The 26,348-nt window shown below is 36.1% G+C and overlaps 1 protein-coding gene across 17 annotated transcripts in view; it reads right to left on the bottom strand.

The window, feature by feature from the left end:
• Positions 1–26,348, bottom strand: part of ATP2B2 (ATPase plasma membrane Ca2+ transporting 2) — a 427,775-nt gene that overhangs the window by 14,944 nt on the left and 386,483 nt on the right. For all 17 annotated transcript variants that reach the window (XM_075432741.1, XM_075432745.1, XM_075432743.1 and 14 more), the window contains 6 exons: positions 24,985–25,091; positions 24,040–24,231; positions 16,543–16,756; positions 12,503–12,714; positions 9,781–9,888; positions 5,789–5,971 (listed from right to left, as the gene is read on the bottom strand). In XM_075432741.1, coding sequence (XP_075288856.1) covers positions 5,789–5,971; positions 9,781–9,888; positions 12,503–12,714; positions 16,543–16,756; positions 24,040–24,231; positions 24,985–25,091 — 1,016 coding nt within the window. The remainder of the gene's footprint in view (positions 1–5,788; positions 5,972–9,780; positions 9,889–12,502; positions 12,715–16,542; positions 16,757–24,039; positions 24,232–24,984; positions 25,092–26,348) is intronic.

The raw sequence follows: 26,348 nt of genomic DNA, 5'->3' as shown, positions 1-26,348 counted from the left end.
TTTTATCTTTATACAGAGTACTTAAAATCACACAGAAAATGATGAGGAAATGGATCGACTACTGCAGCAAAGAACATTACAATTTCCTACTTGTTATTGTCATATGTGTATTGTATGCTACGTTTGATATACCCCTCCTGGATATCTTCCTGAGTACTTTATCCATCACCACAGAAGACGAGTTAAAAAAAGAGCTGAGTATTTCAAAGCATTCTTTGTCACCAGTATAACCCAATAAAAAGCAGGCTCTCTGTACAAATGTAGAGCTGGGGATTGGCAGTAAATAATATCAAAGACTAAATATATGCTACAAATCTCCATATACCAAAATGTCCTCTTTGATACATTAGTACAACCACAACATGACAAAGCAGCAATAGTAGTATCAACTAGATTTCAGCCAACTACTTATTTGAAGTAACCCACTGTTCCCACATTTGTATCTTGCAACCCAGACTTCCGAAGATACACAGCCTAGGAAGTAGTTGGGAGAAGGTAAAGTGGCATATTTATTAATTAAAACAGCAAAAATCTTGGTGCAAGCCCTCCTAGATTTCCCAAGTTGAAAGCATTATAATAAACTGGTAACATTTTCTGCTGTGCTCAGTCTTAGGCTTAAACAAATTCATATGGCTTCATCTTTACTAATATGGATGTATCCCCTCCCATAATCGTATCTTTGGACATCATTGTTTACTTTCCTGCATGTTTTTATGGGAATAATCCCATCACAGCCAGCTGTAAAAGGGATCAAAGGTTACTGCTGTAAAATTGTTACACTGAACTTTTACTATATGTACATGAAGCAGCTGATTTGTTCACTGACCCACTGTTTACCAAGGAGTCCTGTTTACAACCTCAATTTAAATGTGCACACTAATAGATGTACAGCATTAAGCAGTCGTCATAACATTTTACAGCTTTGCTCTCAGTGTTTTCTGCAGCAGACTTATTTTAAATTACATGTCCAATATAAATATCACAGTAAAAAAACACAATATGAGGTGAGTTAGCATATGGAATAGGGGTACCAGTGAATTACTAGCTAAGGTTCACATTGGCATCTAGAAAAAAAGCATATAGCTCAAACCACTGGCTATATATGAAGGCATACTAAATACTCACCTGAAATGTTCATTGTACAAAAGTAGAATTAAATACAGATCTTGGGTTTTCATGATCTAACACAGGTGACAGAGCACTCTTCAAAAGAGACCATTCAAAAAAGATTTTAAAGACTCTTACTGAGAGCATGAAGTGCGTATCACTGTGGAAGACACAGATGATAAATCCTAAGCCAAAGGGCATTTCTAGATGTACAAATATCTTCCTATAAACTGAAAGACCTTAGTATATGACTGAAAATATAAAGGAAGGCCTGTATTTAATAGTTTCTCCAGGGAACAAGAATTACAGGCATGTAATTTACTCATTCTCCTGAAGAAAATAACTACAGATCTTCATGGATATAATTCATAGAGGGAGGATGACAACCTTTTCAGAATCTTAAAAGCTGAACATACAAAGCTGTGCTCTGCCTGAAGCCAAGAAATAAGAGGAGAAGAGCTTGGCCCAAAAGTTTATCTTTCAAAACCAGAAAACAACAAAGAGTTCATAGAAATAAATAAATAAATAAATAAAGCATTTTAAATTAGGATGTATTTTTTTGATCACAAAAGAATGCAGGTATTTAGAACAACTCAAGCTGCTAAAAAGGAGACGTAAATGATAAGTCATGCATCATGAAAAGTTTGAAAAATTTCCAACAAAATACAAGATGCCATCATGTTTTGATTATAGCCCTTCACATACAAAAAAAACACTGTCCTACATTTGAATCTTATTTGTAAGGTTAGAATTTTTCACCTCTCATTTTTCTGTATGTTCTATATGCTACAAGATCTGTATTCTGAGGTACGCACAGCTAATAAAAATACCAGTGATTAGCAGTTTAAAAAAAGAGAAAGATCATATACTAGCAGAATAGTCCTGGCAGAACAAACATTTTTCCGTTGTTTAACACAGAACAGATTTTCAGCAAGCATTTCTGTTGTCATTAATGTTAATGGGACCCAGGTATCATTCACCTAATCTCCAACCAGGATATTATTTAAAAAAGAAAAAAAAAAAAGAAAACCACTCTTCTGCATGAAATCAGAGTTTCCATTCTACTTACACTGGGCTGCTGTAATGTTTTCTATATTAAAAGCTATAAGCAAGGCCATAAAACGAGGTGCTAGCCTTTTATCTAACTTCAAAGCCACGTGCCAGGAAAGATCTTCATTGCTATAGCGTTTGCAGTGGTTCAAGGGAAAAGTTTTAATGCAGAAAGTAAGGGAAAGAAAATGCAGCACAGCACCTCTATGTATTTTTTAGTATCTAAAAACGAATAACCTTTTTTCAGTAGCAGTTAACATGGCACCTGTATATTTTTCAGTTTTTGCTTCTATTCTCAGAATTTTTCTAGACAGCTATTTCCCACCTTAAGCAGATAAAGCAAACTGAATTACAGGCCGAATGAAGCAGAGAAGGAAAGAACAAGGCCCAGGGCTGCTGTAAAAATCTGACATGTAGCTTGAAAATTTTTCAATCCTCCACACTTCTCAATTTTTCCATACTCAAATGTGAGGTAACTACAGAAACTTTTTAGTATACAATTAAAAAAGATGCAGTCATTTTCATTTGTTAGATTATGTAGTTTTGCCTGAAGGTGAACTTGCTGAATTTTCCAAATTCTGTTAGACCTGCCAAGATGGTATGATCAGTCTGGTCTCAACTGTCATTCCTTCAGAATGAAGAATTTTTGAGAACTGCAAGAAAGACTTGGAAAAAAACACTGAAAACTAGCAGAAGTTGAAAAGTTCTGTCTTTTATCCAATTTGAGACCACCTTTATATCTTTCTGAAACTTGCATAACTAGGATGAGTCATTTGTGAAACTTAGTATGCCAGAGGTCTTCTGAGAGCATCATCCAGTAAGGAAACACTCTTCCATTCAGAGGAGAACATACATCCATCCAGAGAAGCCCTATAGTGTATTTATAAGACAACAAAATATCTAAATGAACAAAAGTCAACAAAAAAAGAAAATCAGAAGTAGATAGCCAGTCTCTTTGACTTAGTTATGTGCATTTTTCATACACCTTTCTTTAAAGTAAATTCACTTCTTCATAGAAATACATCTGGCATTTCAGTATGAAGAATCAGCAGGGGAAATCCTTTCTCTGGTGCCTAGCTTTGAATGCTCTGTCTGGAGAGAGGGTGCAAAAAAGAAAAAAATGTCTTTAGTACTGCAAAGTTTTTGTCAGTTTGGATGAGTTTTTACTGGAGCATTACAAGGGATATCTGTCAGTTATCTGCAAAAAAAAACCCTATCATAGATTCTTTATAACTGTTTCAGGAGTGAAGGCTTTTCTTGAGTGCTGTGGCCATCTGTCCAATAATGACTGAATAGAAAATAAGCAAAAATAAAGATGATCTAATACACAGCGCAAGCGTATGATGGTGGAAGCTGGTCTTGTTAGAATTTGAATGATCAATCTAATCGTGAGAGTCTAGAGTTTATTCCTAATCTTACTGTCATCCTCTTACATATATAAAGCGAGGGGATGCTCTACCTTCTTCTTCCGCATCTCCAGAAGTGCATTAGACATCAGAGGATTCTTGCAAATCCTCCAGCTCCCCAAGGATGCTACAGACATCCTCATCTTCTTCCATCAACTCTTCTTTAGCTGGCTTCCTGAGAAATGCAGTACAAGTGCATGAATTCATTTGGATGGGCCACAACACATAGCGCACGAAAATGCACTCAAGGTCCATCCAACAATGGATCTAATTTGACCTGCATGTAAGTTCATCACTCTCCAGTGGACACCTTGGAACTGTTTTTCAATCTGTTGGCCCATTTCCTTTTTTCATTATCATTCCACGGATGTGAAATGGATGTAAAAATCTAAGTCACTGAATAAACAAAATGAGAACAAAAATCACAGAGGCCTCATGGCAGGAGAGAAACAACACATCCTACTGAAGATATTTCTACAACTAAGAGCAGAAAGAAAACTAAGATGGATGTTAGCAAAGAAATATAATTAATGCTCATTTTGTTTTAAATAGTGTAAAAGAATAATAATTTATCTGTAGATTAAGTGGACAAAGATATGCAGAAGAACTAAAAGCTACCTCTCAGACTAGAAAAAGAATTGAAAGGATGTCATTTGCTTTTTTGTGCTTGTTGTTTACACTCACCACAACCAGAAAGACATCCTGACAGAAATGCCAACAGACAACACTCCTCCTATAGCCATCAGGAAGAAAAGAATGCACATTTAGAGGTCATCTTTTCATAAAGATCGCCATTACCTGGGCACCTGTCACCTTTATACCGTGACAATTTGAATTTTCTCTGATGATGAGTGCTCCTGACTCAATAGAGTCAAGACACACAACCCCAAAGCTGAAGATCCGTATTTAATTACTTACCACAGAACCTTGGGAATTTACCTAAACCCTTAATCTCTCTAACAGCAGTTTCCACCCTTTCTTTTTTGCTCAGTGGATGCACTAAAGAAACCTAACTGTCCTAGCTTCAGTTACCTGCTTTCCCCCATTTTTTCTAAAATGCATGGCTGCATCTCTTTCTCCAGAAAAAAACGTATCGATTTGTAGATAAGGGAGAAAGTACTGTTTATCTTAAATGAGGACAAAAATAAAAATCTTCTGAGATAAAAATGGTCTTTAAAAGATTCTTTAAAGAAAAAAATGTTTTTCTTAACTATTCACTTCTTTTTCTTGTAAGCATCACGTAAAACCTTCACATCTGATATGCTGAGTACATATCTGTCCTTCAGACCTACTTTCTTCTGCAAGCTGGCACAAATACTTGATCTTAGAAAGATCAACTAGAGAGCACTAGAATGCTATAAAACATGCTAATTCACTGCAATGAAAAAGGTGAAATAGTTCAAATAATTTTTTCAGTACTACAGGCCAAATTTTACTAAATAACCTCATTTGTACTATATTTAGCACCATGATTCAGTGCAAATATTCAGTATATTAAAAAATGCCATGGATTTTTGTATTTAATAAAAGTTGTGGGGTTTTTTTTTAAATAAAAATATAGAGATTTCTAAGAAATCGTCCATAGCAGCCAACACATATATTTAAATACTTAATGGATGCATAGGTCCCTACTACTAAAAATAAATCCAGAACCACATTTTTCATTACCTAATAGGAAAGAAAATCGATTCCTTTTAATCTTGATAGACACAGTAGTGCCAGAACAGAAAAGAATTTTTTTTGTTTAAATCAAATGTTACTTTAGACTCAAGAAGTTAAATTATTCTATTATTGCAGAAATGGCAGCAACAATATATTTTTGACAAAAGAAACCAGTATATTTTAGAAAGTCTTACATAACATTTTGCTAGCCATTATCACAGCTAGCATTTTCCAAGTAGCACTATTTTGAGCTGTCATCACTGAAGTAGAAAAAGAATGTCCATTCACAAGTCTCAAAAAAAGTATTCCTATTTTTGTATAGTATCATTTTATAATCTCTTCACTTTATCTCTTCTGCTATACACGCACACCTTTGTTCAGTTCACCTACTTTACTTTTTCATGTGTTCCTCCTTTGAAAATAGTAAAGCAATTAACAAGTACCATCCACAAGTTCACACCCACAAACATTCTGTGGCTTTCCTTATAACATTATCTTGCCTTGATCAAAGATTAAGCATTTTTTTTTTTTCTAGATCATGTGGGCATTTACTTCTAGCATACCTGGGTTTGGATTCTGTTGAGCCCTCTGAACCAGAGAATTTGTCCACGTCGAAGTTCTCTCTCTGCATGATCAATTTCTTCAACATCTTCATTGAGTTCTTCTTCAGGGACCTCCTCCTTCTCAGTGAGCCTCCCTGCCTCCTTTAAAAACTTTAGCCTACTTGTTGGGATGGTTGCAATGACCTAAAATTATAAAAAAGTACTGAAAACATAAGCCTCATTCAATCACAATATTATAATGATCTGCTAATTACAAAAGAACACTGATATTTTAATTAAATCTATAATCTTTCAGGAAAGCTGAGATAAGCATATTCATAATAGTACTTTAGACTTCTACAACTCCATTTTAGTCCAAAAACACTTAGCTTACTGTGTAAACAGTTAGCATTACTTGCATAATTCAACCACATTGGCAATACACAGCTATGGAGCAGGTTTAAGGCTGTGAAAAATATTGTTCTTTCCCAAAAAACTAAAAGAGGATGTAAGTATTTGAATATAATTATTTAAATAAAGCTTAGCAAGATTGATACTTCTGCAATAAGAGTTTGCGTATTTCTAATGACTGATAATAATCTAATTACGTTAATGTGAGCTGAAAATTAGTTGCATCTCATGCTTACAAACCTTCTCACACTACATTGGTTCGTATATTCAGCTCCCTTTTGTTTCAGCAAGTTGAAATGCTTTCCTCAGCACTTATAAAAAATGAGGTTTGTGAAAGGTCTCCCTGTTGGACTTCTTATAGTGCTCTCTCTTACTCTGTGTGCTTATTACTAATAAATTCTGATTAACTCAGCCTCTCTTCTTATTCTTTTTGTCCACCAAAGTGGTCCTTGGAAGCAATTAGTTCAGGAGATGGCTAATCGTCTTAAAAATTTGCAAATACTGTAGTCAGACAATATTATAATACAGTAATTTTAAATATATTTCAGTGTTACCCTCTTGGGCAGTCATTTTCTCTTTGTCCTGATTTCTTTTGTCAGCTTGAATAAAAATACGAGCAGATGGCTATTCAAACAAGATATTATCTGGAACATACTGAATGATTGAAAAAAAGAATCTCCTACAAAGGTAACTATTAGACTCTTTTAGCAATAAAGTGTTGCAGTTTTCTTTTTTGTCTTTGTTTCAGCAGTGAGCAATCACATCTCTGAGGCCCAAATGTGTGAAAGGTGGAGACAGAATCAGAAGGTTGCAAGAAGATTGGTAAGGATGTATCTTACAGTTTTGGAAAACTGGAATGGATATAGTGAAGCTACCTGAAAATGCACCAGATATTTTCAGGATGAAAATAAACAACTGAGTTTGCTGAGGGTCTCCTTGAACTTCATGACCCACGACTCCACTTTTATTGTATTATTTTTAAAGACAGATGAATAAATGTCAAAACCAGTCTCTACACTACTAATAGAACCTTTTTAAAATCCATTTTGGGATTTCAAAAACAAGATATAAACCTGGAAAATTAATGAATTGATGTGACGCAAGCAAAGACAGAACAAGAGAAGAAAAGAAAAGGTAAGTGCTAGTCATTTAAATACTTACTGAAACTCCTTCAGCTTCCCAGCTTTCAAAACACTATAATGCCAGAACTCTACAGAAAGAAGCTACTTGAGATTGTTTGGTATCTGATGAAACTGATAGTAATAAGAACTTGCAAGACAGTACACATAGAAACAACTGTATTTGGTAGTGATTCTGTCTGACAGAATATCCCTCTGCTCCACGACCTCTCTCCCCCAGGCTGACAGATGCTGCTCTAATTCTTTTCTAAGGGTGTTTATGTGTCTTTTTTTTTTTCATTTCTTTTCCGTATCTGCAGACACTTACCCAGTTCAGGTAATGGCAGACTCAACAGACTGCGTGTAGATTAAGGAACTAAATATTACTCCCAGGAAAACTATTGTGATTTTCAAAAGTGATCAGTCATTCTGGGAATGTAACATGAAATATTTTAGAAAGACACAGTTTTCAGAAGTGATGAGGGACACCTTTTAGAAAACTGCCCCCTCAAAGCATCGCAGATTGGCTTCCTAGAAATTATACCTTAAATCGCTTTTAAAACTGCCAACTTTAACAGCTAAACTTGAAAATCTTCATTGCTTTTAGTGGTTCACAAGAACAGCAGGTTCAGGAGACTCTGATAAAGCAAAGGGATAACAGATTTGTTTTGTGCTGAACTAGACTTAGTCACAGCAGGGCAGAAAAGGCTGAGAAGGAAGAGAAGAACCTCTTCTAAAGGAAAAGGACTCTCTCTTACTGTAGAGCTCCATGAAGAGAGGACTTGCCACAGACTGTAAATCATGTAAATATGTAAATAATTCATTTTCTTAGCCTGTGTTTTTCTTTCCTGGTCACTAAATACTGACCATAAGAGGAAGATTTTTTCCCTCTGTATTTGCTTTATGTAAAATGGCAGTCTTTTCAGTGATAAAATTGTTGAGGTATTCCAATCGTAGTTTTGATTGAACAGCTAGTGCAACTATGCCCACCTTTAAATTGAAAACAGATGCTGATATTATTCTTAGTTTTCAGTGGTTATGTAGTAACCATGTATAGCAACATTTAGAAGCCAATAGTACATTGATCAAAGGCTGTGGGAAATTCGTCACAGCTGAATGATCTAATAAAACTGCTAGGATTTTTCTCCCTTTCCCTACTCTTCTTTCCTCCTCCCAAAGTTGGTATTTTCCAGTCAGCTGAAAACAAATATTTTCCTTCCAAGAATTATCAAACTGATTTTAGGTTTTCCTCCTGCAACACCATAAATCAAATCCCATCTTCAGTTAATGATTACATTAGAACAATCAAATAGTAGCGGTTTTCAGCATTAAAAGCTGTCATGACTCTGAGCTTATTTCTTAAAAAAAATCTGAGGCCCAAGTGTCCAAAAAGTTTTTTTTTCCACATAAGAAGAAATAATCAGTTTTGAAAGCTAGCATCTATTCATTACAATTCCATCAGAACCGTTTCAGTCTTCACTTGCACTTGGCAACTTCTTGCCTGTTTCTTCATAGTGGCGAAGTAGTTGATCTGTATGTATCTTTACATCTGAGAGGCAAAATGTAACCACATTTTTCATGGTTTTTTTTACTGTGTTAGGTGACATCAACATAAATACATTAGTAATGCACTCAAAGATGAAAAAAATTAACATTATTAATGTTGCAATCTGTGTACAGAAAACAATAATGTAGTATTTTAACAAAACTGATTGCATCCGTATTATTACTTCCAGGCGGATAATCACATAACTTCTTTAATCATTGACACTTGTTTCTACACATATATAATTTTATATTAGCTAATGATGACACAGGTCGTAGCAGAATTTTAAAGTGACACATGAATTAAACTGCGCTTTTCTGCAATTATTAGTGGAAAAAATCCTGTTTCTTTCATGCCCTTTTCCACCCTTCGCACACAGAAGTAGGTGGATGGAGGATCGCTGTGGGTGTATGTTGAATGCACTGGATTTAGTCCCATGCCAGTAACAAAGCTACCGTGGACTGACAGAATGGCAGTTTCAGCAAGGGAATGAGTGGGTTGACATAGAACTGGAACTTTTTTTCACTTTCAGGAATTTGCCACGGCTGAACATACACATGCTACACTGGGCACTCTACTGCAGGGAAGGTTACGGTGCGTTTGCCGTTACTATACTTTTTTTTGTGTCTAGAGGACTAGGTTATGAATCAAACGTCTATCACAAAAAAGCCTAACTGAAGACGACCTTGGTGATAGCACGCCCTGCTTAGGGAAAGAAAAGATACAAAAATTAACAAAAATCAAAAGGAACAGTGGGATAAATTACCCTTACTACCACATCTATTCTTGAAGTACTTAGAGAGCACCCTGTATTTCAGCGTGTGCTAAATATGACATTGTGAGAGATCAAGGAAACAACAGTATAGTAGGATTATGAACAATATCAGATCTTTGGTTTAGAAAAACAAAAAGACATTTTCATATTCCTAAATGCTTACCTGACCCCATACAAGTTCTCCTAATCCAATAAATACACACCACATCCACTGGTCAAGCTGCAGGGGAGAACAGCTAAATGGTTTTCCTCCAAACTGGACAATTACTATCTACAAAAAGAAAAAAACAGAGAAGAAAGGGGGTAAATATTTTCTGGGGAAAAAATAAAACAAAACACTCCCACACTCCCCACACCCCCCCAACAACTTCCAGTCATATTTTCCTTGAGATTTCACTTTGTCTTTCTATGTATTACAGCTCTGCTGGTTTGATTCCAACGTAATTTAACAGTAGAATAGTCAAACGTATTACTAACAATCTGTTGTTCAGTGGACTGAGTCTAAAGAGCATCCAAAATCAAAATACTGTCTTGTATTCCAAATATGTTATTTGACATTCTTACACGGCACTACATCAAGCTACCAAAAGTACATTTTTGGAACTCATCTGGCAGAAGCTGTAGAATCTCAGTCACTAGAAGTCAAACCACACAAATGTATGCATCCGGAATTAAAGGTCAGAAAAAGCTGTACACCAGTTCAGAGTAAGACTTCCTTAGCCTCGTATCTAATAACAGTCATGTATGAATGCCCAGGAAGAAAGAAAACAGGACTGCCCCCATGTATTCTCCCAGCTTCTGACTGTTCTCAGCTGGGCATATGTTTACCCTGATGTAGTTTATTTTGGAATGCAAATTTTGTGTGCAAAAATGATTGGAGACAATAAGGAAAAAAGAGGAGACAAAACAAAAATTGTGAACATCACGAAGAAGTAGAAGAAAGAAATTACAACTCCACACTGAGAAATTTCTAAATGCGCTATGGTAGGTATGACATATTTTAATCCATCTTCCTTCAGTGTAAGAATTATTTATTTATTCTGAAATCAGAGAAGGGAATTAAAAAAAATAAAATACAGCTATTGCTTGTCTGAGGACAGGACTCCTTTTATTTCTCAACCTGTTGTAGCTCTCACAGAAGCACTTTCTGATCCTTTTCCAGGATGCATTGTAATATCCTCCATATTTTTTACTTTGACATTTTGGCCGCTGCTGCTGGCTTTTTTCTTTCCGGAGGCGTTTAGGAGGAGAACAAACAGAACTAACTAATAGTTAATGGAAGTACTACACTCAAAGATGAAGTATCAAAACTAATTAGTCTGTACTTCACAGAAAGTGCAGTAAATAGATATGGAACTAAGAAAGTTTTAAATATGAAATAAAAAAAACTTGTGTAATCTCTCAGATCCATCTATGTAATCCAGGCTCCTGGTGATAATACTTTTCTTTTTAGAATAAAATGCTTGGCTCATATGTCCAACTATTAAAACACACAACCAAAATAATAAATACTTTTCTGACAATGCTTCAGCAAGCAACATTATGCAAAGCTGTATTTCCACAACATAATAAACAAAGTGAAAAATTACTACAAAGATTAACCTTCTGTTGTCCCAAGAAAAATTACCTGATTTTAAAAAGAGACTTAAAAGCATGTAAAAGTCACAGCCTAAGTACTCTTAAGCTACAATGTCCTTTTTGATTCTGTCAGAGTGCAAACTTAGTGTTTTGAACTGTGCACTGAATTATTTCAACTCCTAGGAAAGCTGGGGAGAGTAAATAAAATCAGCAGCCAATTCAGAAATGTGGCTAGCAGCTAGATGACACTTTTCCTTCAGCCAGACAACTGAGCACAGTAATGCCTAGAACTAAGAAAACATCCTCAGACATTATTCATGATTTAAAAAAAAAAAAAAAAAAAGAAAAATAGAGATAATTGTGAATTTGTCAGGCCTCTTCTAAAAGCATTTTAGCTCACAGTAGTAAACCCATGTTTTTGAACTAGCTGTTAAAGACCATCACTATCAACTTCTACTACAAAACACTGGTGTCCTTTCTCCCATACTTAGTTGACTGAGTGGTTCCCTTTTCTTGTTTCAAACCACTAGAACCCAGATTCAAATAGCTCTGTCCTCCTCCTCACTCTTTCCATGAGACAGGTCCCATTACTGATAGCTTCCAGAATGCCATTGCAGAATTGAGCAATGTCAGGACAGAAATAGCTCAACTCTAAGCAATTGTGAGTACTGCAGTAGACTTCTAAAAGGTAGTGTCAAATGGTATCAAGTACAGGATAGATACCAGCAAATGGATGGATACAGGAGCAGAAGGAGGAATTAGAGTTCTTACAGAAGAAAAATTACAACTGTTTGGGAAAAGTGTGTATTTCTGTAACTATGTTCACATATGATTGGGACAGCAAACTCATGAGATGGACATGAAGAATTACTACCAAGCAGTATTACTGAGAACATCAAGTAGCCTTTGCCAGTGGCATTTAACCTCAGAAGAACAAATCAGCATTAGCTATTTGAAGACAAATTTGTCTATTCATGGAGTAGTAAATTAATGTAAAATGCTTTGTTGCTATTGTTCAGTATAATATTTAATAATTTCTTCTAAAAAAACAGTTATATCATCATAGAATCATGATGGCTGTTGTTATTGTACATCTTCAGATTAATTTAAGATTTGATCTAGTTATAATGATCACAATTTGTGCTGTATTGGTATGGCTACATAACATTTTCCATTATTGATGCTTGTATTGATTGAGAAAATATGTGAAATCGGGTGGTTTACTATTAAGTGTGCCTCCTACAGCATTTAATTTATTTAAGGTAAATTTCTGATTAATAGTTACTAATTCTTGCTCAAATCATTACCTGAATAGCAAATGTACCCAGTACAATAGTGCAAAAAATAGGATTTCTGAAGATGCCATCAAAGACATTTCTTTCACCATGGATTTTCCGTGCGTTGATTTCATTGAAAAGCTGCATCATGACAAAGGTGTTGAAGATAATGGTGTAATGCTCTGAAGGAGGAGAGTGAAGTGGCGCATTTCTCCCACTATCAATCTTAAACATTTTCTCACCTAGGTATAAAACAAAAACAAAGATTTTTGATAAATTAAACAAACAAATTTATATTTCCCTGTTTGCTTTAGTTAGTTGCCTCCTGTGCTTTGCTTTACCAGCTTTCTTTCTGCACTTACTATAATATAGGCAGAATTTGTAACACCAGTGAGCAAAAGATATCTAAACTCCTTGAGCTTCTTGCTTCTCAAATGATGACCTTTATCTAATAACTCAGTTTACCTGTGCAAATAGTTTTCAGCAGTACTTTTCCTCTAACCGAGTAGTAATTATTCTAAGTAAATTCCTTCTGAGGTACCAAGCACTTGAGACCATGGACTGTATGTTTGTGATTTTCTACAATAATTAGAAGCAACCACTCCTCAGCAGTTTTTGCCCATTTACTAATCCAGTATGGCATAACTCTTGACAAACATTCAAGGACATTAATGATAAAAGACACAAACATTCCTGGTTTTAAACAGATTTGGTTTTAATCATTCTGCTAGTCTGCTTTGAAAGCACACGATCAGGCATTGCTCTTTATTTTGGTAATTTCATTATCACTTTTAGATCTGAACAATAAAAAAAAGCAAGATACAACCCATGATGAGTAATTGTAAAAATGGAATTCAGTTTTGAAGATACCTGCACCTGAGAGACCTCTTTTCTTGCAGAATCATAGAATGGTTTGGGCTGTAAAGGACCTTAAAAGATCATCTAGTCCATCCCCCTACTATGGGCAGGGACATCGCTCAGTACATCATGTTGCTCAAACATGCAACCTGACCTTGAACATTTCCAGTGGTGGAGCATCCACACCCACAGTTTCTTTGGGCAACCTGTTCCTGTGTCTTACCACTCTCACTGTAAGAAAATTTCTTATGTCGAATTAAACCTACTCTCTTTCAGTGTAAAATCACTGCCCCTTGTCCTGTCACTACAGGCCTTGGTAAAAAGTCTTGTCTTTCTTGTGAGCCCCATTGAAAGGCCACAATAAGGTGTTCCAGAGACTTGACTTCTCCAGGCTGAACAACCCCAACTCAGTCTTTCTCCACAGGAAAGCTGTTCCAGCTCTCTGATCAGTTTTGTGACTTCTCCTCTGGACCTGCTCTAACAGGTCCACATCTGTCTTGAACGGGGGACCCCAGAACTGGACACAGGACTCCAGGTGGGCTCTCACCAGTGTGGAGTAGAGGGGCAGAATCCTCTCGCTTGACCTGCTGGCCACGCTTCTTTTTATGCAGCCAGGATATGGTTGGCTTTCTGGGCTGCAAGTGCACATTGCCAGCTCATGTCCAATTTTTCATCCAATTTCTTATACGCCAAGTTTAGAGATAACACACAGTTTTTGAAGGAGGCATTGTCTTAAAGTAAGGGTGGGGCGTTCCCATGAAAGTGTAAATCAGGAATTGAATAAGAGTAAATATGATTATCACAAGACTAATTTTCATAACCAGTGTTTTGTTAATAAAAGCAAAAACTTGAACATTTTTCTGCTATCCCAACTAGCATTAAATTCAGAATTTCTGAAGAAGAAGGGTTTCCTTGGGTTTTCTCCTGAGGCTGTTAATTCCATCAGCTAAGTTATCAGTGAGGGTTTTTTTGCCTTAGGATATTTGAGAAGTTCATGTTCAAGTCAGTGGGAATAATAAGCATGTTTCCAAAGAAAGAATCTGGCTTATCGTCTTTTGACAGAAAGTAGATTACAGTATCACAAACATATCAGTAACACAGTATGAGGCCACAAAAGTTAGACTGTGAAAGAGCAGAGATTTTTAAGAAGATTATACATCTCCAGAGAGATAATTAGTTATTGGAACACATTCCCATTACTACATGCAAACAATAAAGGAAAAAATTAATGAAAGTAAACAAATATCATCATTTCATCTTTTATACACAGATGTATATGTACACATTACATCTATTTGCTTTCATTCAATACACACACAAACACCAATATATGAATAATACTTTCCTCAGTGAGAGTACCCGTCCTTAAGCCTCTGTTATTGCATTGCCTTACTTAACTGGCAAAGAATAAGATGCTGCTATTGTGGAATGGCAGTGGTTAAACCCGTAACTAGATTTTATTTCTGAACATGTTCTAAAAGGTGTTATAGTACATCAACTTTAAGTTTATTATGCCTAGTTGCTAAGGTTAAGATTTTTTTATACTACAGTTTGAAAGAACTAGACAGTCACCTCCAGATTTCTGATGTGCCTGATGTCTCAAAGGCATTATTGTATGTTCAAACACAATGTATTTATTGCCACATCACAGAAAAATATAAAAACTTGATGTACTAGTCTCTACAGAAACCTACTACCAAAAAAAGTATTAATTGATAAAAATGTAAATAATTCTCATTAATTTTGAATTTCTTTATTGAAACACTGAGTTATAACATCATCTCACTGCAAAGCTGAGCCTTGTGGAGCTTAGAAAGGAAAAGACTGTATTTCCTAGGCTTATCAGGAAATTCACTGGGCTGCGTCCTTCAAAGTATGCATGGATTTTCCAGAGACACACAGAAGTAATTAGAACAGGGTGAAAAAGCCTGGTTTTCTTTCCATCAGGGCTCAGTATAAATACTTTAAACCATAAAACTTACGAAAAAGCCCTTAAAACTCCCCATGAAGTTCACAGAAGTTCGCATTCCAAGATTCATATCACACAAATTACCAAGAACTTCTACACCTGTTTTAGAGAATCTGAAATTACAGTTTCCTTAGACTTACTAGACATTCTCAGAATACACTGAAGCCTAACAATATCGAAGACCATCTCTCTTAAAAATCTGGCAATCATTTTGGTTTAAATAGCTCCACTGTAAACACACCATCACCTCCTTTGCGCATTCCAAATAAACTGCCAGTTGTTGGTAAGGTGGAGCAAGACTTTCACAACAGAGCTCAAAAAAACTCCTCAGACTCATAAATTTACATTTATAGCTCATATGGAAGTCTGTATATAAATTAAAAAAATCCTGAAAGACAACACATGTAATTTAACAGTGATGACATCGCAACAAGCACACAATACTCATCTGATAAAATGATCAGTCTTTGAGCAAGTTCACTTATTACTGTGGAGCAACAAACTCTATTATTAACCCCTACTGTTCCCTGCAGCAAGAAACATTCCTCCTCCTTCCCTCCCCGCTCCAAAATACAATCTACAAAAAACATCCATTGCTAGCAAGGCCTGAAGAAGAGTCCAGTAATCTAATAAATCAGATTTTTTTCCCATTTTAATATCTATTCTAGATATTACATGTCAAAACAGAGTGTTATTTGTATCACTTAACACTGATTAGTTGCTTATCTATACTACTTAAGATGAGCATTATTTCTTAACTATGGCAGACATTTTGTTCCCAATTAGAGCTGCTCCAGATATTGGTGAAATGGATCTTGATTTTTGTCGTGGTTTTTTTTTTATTTGTTGTTACACGTCTGTTAAAGACGACAAGTCTCAAAATGAAATTTCAGGATAGAAGCAGCAGGGTAGATACTTCAATTAAAATGTAACCTCCTATGCTATGTTTTAACATAAACTTTTGCCAAAGCACAACCTGATATTTTGTTAAGAGGCAAAAAAGCTCACTGAGGCCCTTGCCAATGTAAGCAACATGTGAAAGGTGACTAAATCCCTCTACTGAATCTGTTCTGTTTCCCTTACTGTTTCCGATCCCATTAAACAGCTCAGTCCTGCTAGCCGTTTAACTATGACAGACTTCATATATGTGCATTCAGTGGTTACATTTAAAGCATTTTGACATGTCAGGTTGCAAGACCTAGATGCTTCCAAACTAGGTAACAAGACTAACAAACTTTCTTACCGACAAAAAGAAGTGTAAATATGAGAGTAAGCTGATAAACAGCATGGCCCAGAATGTTCTTCATCATGGTACGGGATATAAGAGGTTTGTTCCTGCCGTATGGCTTTCTTAGCAATAGAGCTTCTGTTGGAGGTTCAGTGGCCAAAGCAAGTGAGGCAAAGGTGTCCATAATTAGATTGACCCACAACATCTGTACAGCTTTTAGAGGAGAGTCCTGTGGAGACAAATAAGAAAGTTATATATTTCCTAGAAAAATAATTGTTGTCAGGTCATTTAATGTGATCTAATTTCTTCCTGTGTGACTGCAAGCAGCAGTGAAGATGGGACACTGAAATACATGGACCTCTGGTCTGACCTACCATGATCTTTCTTTTATCACTTACGCAAGACCAGAATCACAGGAAGCACAGTGATCTGAGCCAAGACAAATTATTTCTCTGCAGTCATTTAACTCAGGAATATATAATATTGCACAATTCTTATAAAGCATAGAATTAACAACATATAATGCATTTTACAATACCCTCTTACTCCAAATTACTCTTACTTCATGCATCATGCTCAACTTTTCAGCTGAATTTCGCTAACTAGATAATACAAGTGGGAGTTTCTTTCCTGGAAGAAAAGCTCTATTTTGGGTTTTTTCCCAGAAACAGTTTGAAATTATTAAAAATTTATGAAACAATTCCTGAGACATTTTAATATATCTTACTTAAGTAAGACCTTTTAAAATGAGTAGTGATGAAAAATATGCCTCATATTTGAATTTTTAAAATATTCTGAACCTCACTAAACTATATCAAATGTGGAAAAGTAAGAAAATCTTTATTATTTTACTGGGTGACAAGAAGGCATATTTGAGACTACGGAACTGGAAAGAAAAAACACACCATTACGACTTGTCAGGATGAAATATTTATTTTTCCGCAGCAGATCGCCAACCGCTAGAAGGAGCTCTCTCCTCACTTAATTCAAGAAAGAGTCTATGGTCATATTACAGAGGACCTTAGATCATGTTTAAAAAACCCCAAAAGTAAATAAATAAAGCAAACTAACACAGATGTCAGGAGAACTCTGGATGAATATTATAAAGTTTTGATTTTTAATTCATTGGGGCAGCTGTAGTGATAGATAGATGCAACTGCTTCAAGGAGCCGTATCAGGAAAAATGAAGTGAGTTCTCTTTTTGTATCTAACATCCTATGCCTTTAGACTGAATACAAAACAGACAACATTAGTAAGGTCTGCTTCCTGTTTCAAATAGACAGTTTTCATTTGGAAAATAGAATCTCAAAAGTAGTAAGGTATCAGTATGACAAATTTTATAATAAAGGGAGTTAATCTACAGTATGAAATATTTTTATGCATTACATTACCATGGTGCGGCAGTAGTGAAGCAAAGAAATGTAAGGAACAGCACGTAAGCCAAATCAAAGCCAATAAAAACACCTTATGAACTCTGCCCTTTTCTTCAAAGGGTTAAATGTTCATTTTTAATGAAATATTATCAAATAATGAGGGCCAAAATCCATTCAGTATCCCAATGACATACAGAGAACAAAGGTAAGCGGCTTGGTCTCTTGAGGATCTGGCTTATATTCCAACTCTCCCTTGAAATAAAATATTATTTCCTCTTGAAAACACATTTTTAACACCCTTACATTTACAAAAACGGTTATATATTTTATTTATAAAAAAATATTCATTGTTTGCTTATTCAAAGGGACGGAGAAAACCAACCTACTGTTTCTAAGTCTTACAGGCTGGCTACATCAGGGAAGGGAGGAAGATTAGCATTTCCTGACCTCTTGGTTATGATTTGCATTAACTGGGCTTATCTGGAGAGTTCAGCTCACTCATTTGATATGCAGCTGCAGAAACAGGAGACATCTGTGTCTTTAGAGGTGGCTAAAAACCTAAAAGCAATCAGTACAAACTTTGTTCCAAATTGAGACCTTATTTATTTTTATTAATACCAGTGGCTCAAACAAGGAGTACTTGCCCTAAAAGCAGTTTGTTGCTAGGGCTCAGAGACCCTAGACTCGGACACAGTAAACAGAGAAAAAGGAAAACGTTTTCTACTGAAGAATTTGCCTTGTCATATTTTTACCTGTCTAGTTATTAAATGTTCTTGAGAAATATTCTCTACTTTGAAATCTTACAATAGCTGCGTTTCCACTTCATGCGGTGACTTCTGTGTCAATAAAACTGAATTTGTCTGTTACGCTTAATAAATAGAGTCAAATATTCAGGTGTCTATCAGAGCCTGACGTATTCCTAGCATAATGAAAAGTCAGATTCTTTCAGTCTCTAAATCACACAACTGTAACTGGCAGTCATCAGTTTTGGCAACAACATGTTCTCACCATTTCCCACTGCCAATCACCTTGGGTGGCTATGGTGCCTCTAATAATTATCTATTATTGGCAGTGCTACACTGTTCAGTCAAGTGTGAAAGCTCATTCTAGGCTGAAGCCAAAACATTAAATACACATTAGTCTGGGCAGGCAGCGGAATGAAATTTCCACTGCAACTCTATCTGATTTCTGATTAGTTGATGGAAACTGAGGAAAATACATATCAGCTAAGGAGCCTAGTCTTCCATTACAGATTTTAGTCACTTATGCAAGTGGGAGGCAAATTCAATGTTCTTTTCACTGCATTTTAGCCACTGACTGACTAGCTAATAATTCTTAATTCACCTTCTGCATACTTTCAGGATGAGAGCTGTTCAAACTGCAAACCACCCAAAATCACCACCTTTTTGTCAAATTCCTTTCCACTTGACCTTGGAATACGTTAGAGTTGGCCTAGAGGTAAAAAGGAAAATGTCCCTTATATCGAGCAATGTTACACTTCATCTTGGAAACACTTAAAAGTACAAATCACTAAAGGCTGGAAATAAACTACAAATCTTTTGTGACATGCAAAGCCTCAAAAATTTTAGAGCTTGTTCCTTTTGATTTAGATGACAAGCTTAAGGGAGTAAAAAGGAATTTTCATCCTTACCTGTTCACTCTCACTTGTCACAGAACACATTCACAAAAATGAGCATTTCTGGTAGGTTAACTTTATATACATTCATGCAAAAAAAGTCAGCCCTCACTTCTGCTGCTAGATCTCACTGTCTACTTATTGTATGGAAGTGGCATCCCCAGTTCTATTTCTGTGCTTCTAAGCCTTCCCAGAACAAAGCTAAACAGTACATACTTCCATTTTATATTCTAGCTTTTAAAATTTGCTAATGCTATTATTTCAGGATTTGCCAAATACAGTTCTGCAGTAAAACATTATAACCATGTAAATTACTGCCTTATACATGTAAGTATAAATCATCCTCAGTTTTGAACAAGATCTCTAAAAACAGTGATTCATGTGGTAGTTCATTGCTACAATGCTTTCTAATTAACATTTAATTTTCCAAACAATGTCCTATAGAGTTACTGTTTTCAGTTCCTAATGTCTGCTAAAACATTGTGTCCCTCAAAGTACAAGAATAATAATTTGAATGTAAAATGTTAAGTCTTTGTCTTCTCTTTCTTGAATGCAACCTTTTTAAATAGTGACATTTAGTCACATTGCCTCAACAGCTGGAGACATGGACAAAATCTGGCACAGAGATAAACCTGCTACCTTTATAGTTCCAGTAAAAAACTGTTTCTGTTTGGCTGAACTGCATTTTTAAATCTTATTTTGTACATACCCAGATTATTTTTAAGAGCTCCAAACTTAATGACCTAATATTTTCTTGGTACTGTGTCTATGTGGGGGACAGAAAACAGGATGAACCTTCTGGCTTTGTAAGGCATGTATGGAACTCTATAAGATACTTAGAGGTGTGGAGCAATGACTCATTTGAAGTACAAAATTCATAATAATTGTAGGTAGAGCTCCAAAGAAGAACCCTCATTGAGTCAATCATGGGCTCTGCAAAAATATCATTCAGAAAATGAAGTCAGTTTATATCTCATAAATCCACTAGAAAATGAAATTATTGGTTTAACCTGAGGTAATGGTTGCTAAACAGAAAGGACAATTATATGCAAACTGGTCAAGATAACCACACCCTGATCATTTTAGAATTATGCATTGGGCAACACAGAGAGAAGGAAGTAAAAGGTAAGTGAATTAGATTAACTGAAAGAGAAGGTGAATGAATACATTTCAGCTGCATTATGCCACGCAAACTGCACTGACATGGGACTAGCAGAAATAGTAGTTGTGATCTCATTAGCGGGTGCTACGTACGCACTGGACACAAAACTAAGAGCATCTACGCAGGATTGAGCAATCCTGATTCAGCTTTTAATGACAGACTTCTTTAAGCTTAGTTTTCTTGTATGACCTAGATGTCAAAATCCTTTACATAATTACAGAATCACAATAAAGTTCATTATTAGTTGAAAATTCAGAACTCTTGGCTTACACATTGAGCTGCTGTAAACTGAAACAGGGCCCAGTGTAAGTTAGATCCCTGTGAGGGGCAGCTTAGTTTTGGCAGCAGCCACGCTAAGCTTGCCAACAGGTGACACACAAACAGTAGAAACACCGAAAAGACCAGGTAAGTGTAAAAGACGCTTCATACTCAAAGCATCCCAGTATGCTGGTTCTGAATTGCAGAACAGGTTTTTTGAGAGGTGACATTAAGGAGTATGTAAGAAATGTTACTACCTACATAGAATTTTTCTCATTCTAGATTTGATGAAAGATCACCAGAAGGAGAGCCTGTGTAATATCCATTACCCTGAATATTAATTGTGGGCCAAAATTATATTCTGTGTGTCAAAGAAAGCCAAACTGACTACCTAAAAGCAAATCCAGTCCAATGTGAACCTTCTTTATATTCATTTTGATGGTCACTGAAAGCTATGTTGCCTTTTGGAAACTAGAGATCCAGCTTCATTTGTTAATCAGTAAAAACGGTAAGACGTGTGCAGTTTGCAGACTTGGATCTATGTGTGTGCACCTAGCCTGTTGTGTGCAAGATTTTTTGGTATATTCATGCATTTTTGTGCTAGAGCTATTTTCATAGCAACCAGAGGGTACAGTAAGTTCTCAAGTGTGATTTTTAGTAAAGCTTATGAGCCAAACAAACATACTGCCCTTTCACTGGCTAGCTAACACCATAGTGTTCATTCGTAAGGCAAGATCCTTCTTGAATGAGACAGAACGGAGAGCTACTTGAGATTATTAGCAGTCAGGCTGTGTAAACAGAACTGCAATGGAAATAACTGCTGCCTTATTGCTACAGCTTCAATTTTAGCTCCTTTCAGACCTCTTCCTTTAGATATGCATTTTTACTCCCAAATTAAGAAATTGCAAAAGAATCTATTTGGACAGAAATACAGGACTTCTAGGAGATGTACATTAAAACCAGTGACAACAGACTTAACAGGCTCAGTGATGGTCTTACAGACCACTGCAGCAATATAAATGCACTGGTCCTGATCCAAATCCTTCTAAAAGCCAATAGAATGATTCAAAGGATGAAAAAGGCTCCAGATCAGAAAGGGGAATATGCTTGCATTAATTCTGCACTGCACATGCTCTTAGACTTGATTTGAAATAGTGTTTGCACTGATTCAGTAATGTTTAACCTCTTCAAGAATAAAATAGAAATTCCCTAGTTAACAAATAGAATATAGTTCCTGTGACGCTTTCACAAAGCAACTGAAAAAATGCTGGACACTAACAAAAAAAAAAATTCACCTTAAATAAATGCTAGTGGGCAGTGACTGAATGTCTATAAAACACAGTCTTAAAAGGAAGCGCTCGCCTCAGTTCCATTTACGGTATTCTTACCACGTTGCTGCTAGCCCTTTTTTCTGTATGGTTTTGTACCACTGATAAAAATCCAGGAGGATTCATCTTCCAGACTTTTAGTCCTCAGTCACATACCTTCTGTTACCAGCAACAATCACTTTACAACTAAACATTTTCTCACTATGCTTGAAAATATTTCCCAAGGGAAAAAGAAAAGTTATCCAGCTTTGCCTCCACACCAGTAATTTTGTCCCATAGCACAGGCTCAGCTGTGGCAACAAGGCATCGTCAAGGCCTGGGGGTGGTGCCATAGGGATCTAGCACATCACGGCTTGCCATTTTTACTTCTCAGAAAACTAGAATTGACGTTTCAGTGCTTCCTTTGTACTGAATAAAATAGTTTTTTAATTTGGTAAGATCACTTCCACTTGCTTCAAAACAAGCCATTTCTGATTTCTCTGAGAATCCTAGCACTAGCCTTACGCTCATGTAGCTTAGAGGAGCTAATGATGACAGTTGTATCTACTACCCAGCTGTTGCATGGTGTCAGCAGAAGCTGGGAGCTCGTGGGTTCCTCATACGCAGCACAAAAAAGGCCTCTAAATGTCAGTCACGGCTGAGGAGAAGTTTGACCTCATGGTTTTGTAAAAGTACCTGGGTTTCTGGTTTCAAGTCTCAATTCCATGATTACAATGTAAGTTTACCCTGGAGCAAAGGTAATGACTTATTCATTGTTTTGCTCAGGTGTGCACGAGGTAAAATGTACCTGCTGAAACAGGTATGTGCACCATATAGATGCGCAAGACAGGGAAGCATCAGCTTTCCCATAGTGTGGCTCAATCCACAGAGGCATTTTGTAACAGCACCTGTCTGCAGCATCTGAAATGTACATTACTTTAGGGAGCGACAACACTAAAAACCTGCATGTTTCACTACTTTCTAATGAAGGACAAAAACCTCATACTGTACTAAATACGCCCTGCTTTATTTCTAGAGAAAAGAAAACTCAATTTTATTAATCAAAAAGTAGTAATCATTTGAAGAGAAAAAAAATGTGGTTTGCTTTCACATATGCTTTTTGTAAAAAACCTAAACATCTTGCACATACACCAGGATTGCAATGAGGGATTAATGTAGAGGGAGAAAAAGAGATCGAAGTCCAACTGCATGTGTCATTTAACTGTTTTTTTGTCATTTGCATCTGAAATTAAAAGTAATTGCTTGAAAGCAACAAAATAATTTTATCAAAAAGCTCAACTGCTGGGATTACTTCTGCGTGGCAGTACTGCTCTCTTGAAAATAACAATCCCATTCCATAATCCATGAAGAAATATATATTTAATAGTGACATATTCTGAGAGGAAAAAGCAAAGTCACATAACCTCTTCCTTTTCCTAACCCCTGATGTTTTCTGCCCTATTATCACAGGCACAGTCACGACAATAATATGTAATCAAAAACAGGGAACTGTATGGAGGCAGCACAAAAACTGGCAGCTCCTAAAAGCAATTTACTTCCAGGAGAGGGTGGATTAGTACTCCTCCTTATGTCAACAGCTATTTAGCATTTAGCACCTTGATCCTAAATACACTCTTAATGTTCAGAAGAATTTCAGAGAGCATACTTTCTGTTGTACGAAGTAAGAATGGAGTGTAAGCCACCATTACTTACAAGAAAATGTAGCTTGGCAGGATTTGGCCCCATACTTTAAGCAAAACCTGAAGTTAACCTTACCTGGGTAATGCATGCTCCAGTGAAAGCTACAATCACAGCGACAATATTAACAGTGAGCTGGAACTGCAGGAACTTGGAGATACTATCGTAGACATTACGTCCCCACATTACAGCCTTCACAATGCTACTGAAATTATCATCTGTTAGGATGATATCTGAGGCTTCCTTTGCAACATCTGTTCCAGCAATACCCTGGAAAAATTAATTGTGAATAAAATTACCTACTGGAAAGTACAGAGACAGTTAGAATGCAAATCTTCATACTTCTTCAAAGTCCACAGTTACACAGACACTCCCCAGCATAGTAACAGTGACTGCTGAATATATTCTGCATTTTGTATTTGCTAGGAAGTCAGCTAATTTGGCCTATTTTTGAAAGTTATTAAGGGTGCAGAAAAGGGAATTGACAGAGAGCAGTGGAATTCACGTGATGATAGTTTTGAATGTTTTAAATTATCAGCTTAATGACTACTGATCTTCAGAGTTACTTTTATCGTTGATGATATTTTATTAATATATATAAACAGAATTGCTAACAAAAATTAGAATTACGTATCTTGATATATAGTCTAGTATATTAATGTCTTCAGAGTCAGAGTACCTTGGAAAGACATCTTTGTATTTAATGATGGATTTTACCAATGCAAAATAGTACTCCACTCTTTTGAAGAATAGAGAGTTCATTTTTCTGTATTGGCACAGGATTCTGCATATAGCCAATAATTACCTTAGACAAAATATTGAAAAAGTATCAAAAGAAGCAATGCCAGTGAATCTAACATAGTAAATTAAAGGATTCTGAAGCAAGATAACTCACTCCCCTCCGATATATTGCTTCACTGCCAAGTAATATCTAAGCAATTTTCTCAAAACTTCATGAATGAAAAACCTCTCATAGTAAATTTATGACGACACAAACATCAATAAATCTGCTCCAGATCATACCATTGCAAAGCCAACATCAGCTTTTTTAAGTGCCGGTCCATCGTTGGTTCCATCACCAGTCACAGCTACAACCTGCCTCTGTTCCACCTGTGTGCTGTCAATAATACCTGCAAAAAATGTGTATCTGTGTGTATACCTACATATATATAAAATAATGAGCAAGATAAAACTTCCTTCTAAAAAACAGCAGGGTCTGGGTAATACAGACTACGTAATACCACACAAGTCTTACAGAGATTAGTAGAGTTGATTTCTAAGGAAAACAACGATGAAAGCAGTGTCATGACTACTATACACTACTAGACATCACTACTAGAATTTACATGGAAAGTTCTGATCCTGCGTCATCAAAACATCAACAGAACTTACACAGATTTCAAAGGGAATGAGATCAGCTCATTATGTTCTTCTGCAAGATTTCTACTACTTAAAGTTATGTGTCACAGTAAACCAGCTCTCTGATTAAACGTCAATGGAAAGGATTTGCTGAAGACCTAAGTTCGTGCTCAAAGCTCTCCTAAACTGGGACTGAACTGTAATATCTGCTTCACTGGGATGCCTTCTGGCAATCAGTTTAACCTAATGATAACAAATGCTATTGATGAATTTTATTTAGCTGAAGCCAAATTAGCAGTTTAACAGACATGTTCAATTCTGCCAAACAATGATTATGAAGATGTAATTCTTTAAATTCTGGAACCAAACATTTTAATAAATAGACATAATAAAATAATTTCTACTTTTATTTTGAGATCACTTGAGAAAAGAAAGCACTTTTCACTTGGTGAATCAAGTTTCATGCAGCTAGCCTGCAGGGATGTATTTTCCACTTACGCAGATGGGGAAAGTATGGAAAAATAATAAAGAATTTTTCTAAGGGTACAGAAGAAGCCCTGTTTTTTAATCGGATGGGGATCATTCACCACTCATGTTTTTACTTCCGTGTCAAAGTAGATCTGAATATGAGTCCAGAATACAGGATTGCTGTGTAGGATACAAGAGCACTTCTCCATATTAATAACTTAGGGGGGGAAATGACAAAATTCCTTTTGCTAACACATTTTGCACAAAGTCATAGCCTCTAAAAACAATTATCAAAACCTACCCAGTGTGAAAAGCTTTTATTCTACTCTGGAAAAAAATAACTCATATCAGATAACTAACCAGAAACAGGAAATTGCAGATTACAGAGCAATAGCTGCCTCTTGGCAAGGTTCAGGCTTATCAGGCACCCAGAAGATTGCAATGCAGTGTGGAAGCAAGTTAGTGTCCTGTATTTTTCAGTCGTGTGAAAATCAGAAAAAATACTATTCACTTTCCATTGGCAGTGTGAACTCAGATAAATGGCACATTATTCTGATAAG

The sequence above is a fragment of the Opisthocomus hoazin genome, chromosome 11 (assembly GCF_030867145.1).
Source record: "Opisthocomus hoazin isolate bOpiHoa1 chromosome 11, bOpiHoa1.hap1, whole genome shotgun sequence".
NCBI lineage: Eukaryota > Metazoa > Chordata > Aves > Opisthocomiformes > Opisthocomidae > Opisthocomus > Opisthocomus hoazin.
This window is presented reverse-complemented; position numbering and strand designations above follow the sequence as displayed.